General features: G+C 38.2%; 1 protein-coding gene across 1 annotated transcript in view; it reads right to left on the bottom strand.

Annotated features, from left to right (window-relative positions):
• Positions 1-322: 322 nt before the first annotated feature.
• The window catches only part of tmem185 (transmembrane protein 185), a 15,970-nt gene continuing 10,716 nt past the window's right edge, over positions 323-5,576 (bottom strand). The window contains exons 6-7 of the mRNA XM_037976688.1: positions 4,665-4,788; positions 323-1,677 (exon numbers count right to left, since the gene is read on the bottom strand). Coding sequence (XP_037832616.1) covers positions 1,427-1,677; positions 4,665-4,788 — 375 coding nt within the window. The 3' untranslated portion in view covers positions 323-1,426. The remainder of the gene's footprint in view (positions 1,678-4,664; positions 4,789-5,576) is intronic.

The raw sequence follows: 5,576 nt of genomic DNA, 5'->3' as shown, positions 1-5,576 counted from the left end.
ATTCCGTTCTTTACGGTAATATATCACTGGGCTACCTGTTTGCAACTAGTTTGCAAAAGGGCATTTTTCAGAGGAGTTTTCAAAGTGTCCTAAAAGTTTCACATCAGTTCAAACTTGTTCTCAACGATTTCTCTTAATTTGAGTCGCCAACTAGTCTCCAACTGCCGCAGACCAGTGAGATACTACCTTCAGTAGTATGTTTTTTTTTATTATTTTACTACCAAATGTATTCAATGAGAACATTTTAAAGCTGCCAGTTTGTACAGTTGTGATTAATGTGATTAGTAAATCTCAATGTGTACAGATGTTATGTACACTTGAATAAAAGTAGGAGCATAGGACTGGTTTTATTTTAACCCTCTGGTCCCAAATGAGCTGTGGTATTTACAAAAAGTAAAAGAAATAAAAATGACAAAATAAAAATAAAGTCCTATGGTGATTTGTTTAGAACAAGGTAACAAGGTGCCTTTTTATTATTGTTTTCCTACAGTAGTTTTTCAGGTTAATTTGAGAACAATACTTGAAAGGACATTAAAAATAAGTCACTGTAATCAATCCTTAAAGCGTTCATTTACCAAACATGGTATATAAGGCTATAATAGACTAATTTACTGTAGTGAAAGGAAATATTTCCTTAAGTTATCATTCTTGATGCTTCAAATAACCTATTTGTGTTACTTTCTTTAAATACAGCTTTGAGAAAAAAACATCTGAAGAATAAATAATTTTGGATCAACCAAGAAATTGATTTTTTTTTATACAAGTTAATAATTTTAGAGGAAACTTTTCAGTGATTACAGAGACTTACTTAAAAATGTCAAGTACTGTATAAAAATAAACCTGAAGTAGTAATAATTTTTGCTTTAGCTCTAGCCCCTTTTTATCTACATGCATGGTCAAAAGTGGGAACAAAAACAAGAGGGAATCAGATTCTTCATCAAGCCCCACAATCTCTTCAATGGTCCCCATCACAAATTCATTCATCTTTGACATCAAGAACCTCAAACCAACTTTTCAGAGTCAAGTTCACACAGATCCAGCTCTGGTGAGTGTTAGCATCATGGAAACTGTAAAATTTCTGCTGTCAAATTCCCCCAAAGTGTTCATTTTCAGAATGAATATAACAGGGAGTAATCAACACAGTGAAACTTCACCAACATGTCAGTTAAAAAGATTTCACTCTTGATATATTTGGGAAGAAAGTCTTCAAACAGCTGGAGAAACCAATGTGAGGAACCTGGATCCATGACCATGTTGGTTTTGAAGAGTTCCCCTTGCAGGGTGAGCTGCTGCACTGTTCAGCTGAGGAGTCTGAACCCTTCAGGTCAGCAGATAAAATTAAACACAATGTCCTCTGCTGTTTGGGCTTTAACAGTTTAAAAGTCATCCATCTAGCAGCTGTTGTCCCTCCAGCTCTGACACACTGTTAGTCAGGCATGTCGATGCAGAGTTTAGGTGGCGGGACAAAGTATTTCCCAGGGCTCTGAGTGATCACCACACCAGCTTTTTTGTGGAACATGGGGGCAATCTTTGGTGGTGGCTCGGGGACGGGAAGGTCCTCAACCGCCTCAGGATCCTCGCTGCGTTGCAGGTCGTAGGACACATTACCATATTCTCTCAGAAAAGGAAGGAGCTCCAATAGGAAGTGGCAGAAATCCTTACGGATGCCAAACCACCCTGATGGAAGATCAGAACAGAAGAGAAGTTAACTGTGCAACAAGATTATCCAAACAGTTAACGTTAGAAAAAAAATTATTTCATATAATCTTGTGCATGTAGTCCATACATTCATATATCCTTTTTAGTGAATACCTATTTATATTCTTGTGTCACTTGTACTTATCTGTTCAATTTTAATGTACTGAGCCTACACATTGTTTTTGTAATGCTATTGTTGTTATTGGCAATTTGCAACAAGCAACTAAACATTGGGAAACTAGAGTTGGTTGATATAGCCTAAACATACTGTAAAATTAATATTTTGGGGGGGGGGTTATTGCAATATTCAATATATAACTTGATATTTTAGGAGCTGTGGTAAATCACTGTAATAATGGTACATTAAACGGTACAATGTATAAAACACCCCTGCCTGTGTAATGATTCAAATACATATTTCCATTGGATTTTTTTCCTTCATGTTAAGAGTAAAATTTGAATGAAATTAAATGTAGAAAATATCTTATTTAAACTGTGGCAGCTGCACCCATAGGCTGCTAGATCTTCTTATGTGGCCTCATTTTGAAGAATCTTCAACAGTCAAGTCAATGCAACAGGCTAAGGACGTGACAAGTAGAAAAACGAAAAAAACTTCAAGCCCAAAAAATTAAAATGTTCTTTTCTGCCTGATTGCAGCAAAATTTAAAAAAAAAACAAGACCAATGTAATTTCTGGACTATAAACTGCTACTTTTTTCCACGTGCTTTAAACAGTGGCTTAAACAATAATGCAGCTAATTTATGGATTTTTATGGGCTAACTAGCTTCATGCCGCCAAAACATTTAGCCTAATCACATCAGAACAGTGTCAAAAAATCCACTATCACCAATGGGTTTCGAAAGGCTGGACTGCTGCATGGTGATGAGGACAGCACAAGCTCAAGAGTGAATTTGCCTCTAGACCAGGGGTCGGCAACATGCGGCTCTTTAGTGCTGCCCTAGTGGCTCCCTGAAGCTTTTTCAAAAATGTTTGAAAATAGAAAAAGATGGGGGTGGGAAATAAATTTTTGTTTTAATATGGTTTCTGTAGGAGGACAAACATTCGTAACGTTTTCCAATGCTGTAAAAATGTGTAGAATAAATATTAAAGCTGTGTCCGAATTCAGGGTCTGCATCCTTCGAAGGACGGATTTGTCGGCCGATTATGTCATAGCATAGCGACAAGGCCTGTCCGAATTCGAAGTCTGGGTAGGAAGCTGGTTTGCGACCGCAGTGAAGTTAATTTTAAGTTGGATATTGCATATTCGCGCTCCAGAGTTAGCTGCGTCTCGCTCTCGGCTGACCCAAAACAGGAACGCTAATGTCGGCCAGCCGTTCTCTGCCGGCCCTTCTCTCACGCGCGGTGGTTCACTTAGGGACGGCTGGCCGACATTAGCGTTCCCGTTTCAGGTCAGCCGTGATCTAAACGCCGCTAACTCCACGGAGCGCGAATATCCAACTTAAAACTAACTTCACTGCGGTGTTTTGCGCGGTCCTTGGCTGAAATCTTTGTGGGCAAATGTGAAGCATTAGCGCACATTTTGGCTTCGGTCGCTGCTCCTGCACGCTCCCAGCATTCTGATGTTAACAGGAAGTGACGTCATGTCACATGTCTTCTTCGTGAGTTATTTGGGGTTATTTTGTATTCAACACTACACAAACCCACAAAGAAGACACTATACCGCAGAAACGGTGGCAAATCACTTTAGAAACAATAAATATTGGGTTAAAGTTGCGGGAAAGTTGCAGTGTTTTGGGCAAAGTTGCAAAAAGTTGTGATTTTGCGGGGTTTGCTTGATTTTGCCTTAATAGTTGCTGGAGGGTCTGATAATAGGTTTATTTATGTAATGTAATGTTTATTTAATGTTTATTTATGTAATGGCTTATCTGAGATCTGGAGAGTATTATATTTGAAAATGAATAATTTTAAATTTTTGAATTAAAAAAATCATGAATGCTGATTCATGATCAGTGATGNATCCTACCACGTTCAAAGTCAGTGAGCTTTTTTGCTTTTGCCATCAGGAGGTCTTGACAGTGTAAAGACTTGACAGAAAATGACATGGAATCCAGATTTTTGCACAGCTTTTGGCTTTTAAAGACTATGGTCTTAAACTTTTGATCAGCTGAATAAATCATGTTTGAGTATACAGCAGTTTTCAATTAATTCCCCGGTCAAAAGTTTTTGTCTCTTACGTCGGTTTCTTCTTTTAACATTGTGAAGCTCTTCTTAGAACCTTCTTAAGATCCAATAGTGCAAAATGCAAATTCTTACAATTTTTTGACTGGTCTTAAGATTTTGATCAGGAGTGTATAGACACTTAAAGAATGTGTTGCCTTCATTATAAGCCTTACAAAAGGCTTTTAATTTTTTTGCAACTCCAGACAGATTTGTTTTTTTTGGTCCAAAATGGCTCTTTCAACATTTTGGGTTGCTGACCCCTGCTCTACACGAAACTGGCATTGAGAGCAACAATAAAAATGAGACTGAAGAAGTGTGTGATGAAGTAATTCTGAGGCTGTTCAATTCTGACACTGAAAAAGACGACTTTAGTGGTTTTAGTGCACAGCAGGAAGTTGAAGATGGCGATCAATGACTTTTCCTGGTAGGCTACTGTATTTTATTTTATTTTTTTTTAAACCAGCCGTGTTACAGACACTACTCGGAAAAAAGCACTTACAGTACATATTGTGTATGTTACCAGTTCATATTTAATTAAAAGTTAAAAAACCTCTTTCTGCTGGTGTTATAAGTGCAGTATATATGTACATTTTTTTTCTTTTTAAAGTTAATGGGTGTGGCTTTTATTCAGGTGTGCTTAACAGCCCGAAAATTACGATAAATCAAATAAATAAAAAACATATGAACAAACAAATTATATTCAATTTCACTCTATTTTGTAGATCTTTTATTATTATTATTATTGTTTTGCAACCAAAAGACTATTTCTGTCTTAAAATACTCACAGTGGTTCCCTCCCTTCTGGCCAAAGGTGGTGGCAAGGAGTGTGAGCAAGGACAGCCACAAGGGGACAAAGACGCACACGTAGCTGAGACTGTTATGACCATCCAGCTTGTGCACCAGAAGGATCTGAAGATACAAAAATCAGGGTCAAAACTAATAATATTGCATAATACAAGCTTTTATTTGCTTTCAGGCATTTACACCATGTTAGCCAATTAATGGTTTCAGTGTTTGGCAATTGATGATTTCAAAACTCAAATTAATCTAGCTTTCTTAATACAATATAAATATCTTGTATTGAAAAATACATCTAGACTGCGCCCATAAACTGAATGATTGACCTTTTTTCAAATATAAATATGATTTTAATAATAATAATAATAATAATCAATTAAAGCTGCAAGCAGCGTTGGGCGGCCCTCGCAGCTCAGCGCAGCTTCGGCCTGTTGGCGACCGCCCTCTACACTCTCGCCACTTCCCGCACATTTCCCGTGCAGTCCTCTAGGTGGCGCTCTGGGCAAACGTCCGAAATCGCCTTCAGTCTGGATCATTACGACTCCTGTGGCATGTTCTGAAGTTTCACTGTCCTACGTCGAACGATTCCAGAGTTAGAGCACGTGTGCTGTTGCGACCTTGAACTTTGACCTTGTGACGTTGAACTTCAAAGGGCTAATCCTTGACCCATGGGGACTCTGGTTGTGAAGTCTGAACTTCTTAAGTTCCACAGTTTCAGAGTAAAAGCCTATGTTTGCATATGACCTTGACATTTGACCTTTGACCTTGAAATTCTTAGGGATGATCTTTGACCCACAGGGAGTCCAGCTGTGAAGTTTGAAGTTCCTACTGTAGACGGATCCCGACTTAGAGCATATGGGCTCCTGTGACCTTGACCTTTGACCTTGTGACCTTGAACT

The sequence above is a fragment of the Kryptolebias marmoratus genome, linkage group LG7, assembly GCF_001649575.2.
Source record: "Kryptolebias marmoratus isolate JLee-2015 linkage group LG7, ASM164957v2, whole genome shotgun sequence".
Lineage (NCBI taxonomy): Eukaryota > Metazoa > Chordata > Actinopteri > Cyprinodontiformes > Rivulidae > Kryptolebias > Kryptolebias marmoratus.
This window is presented reverse-complemented; position numbering and strand designations above follow the sequence as displayed.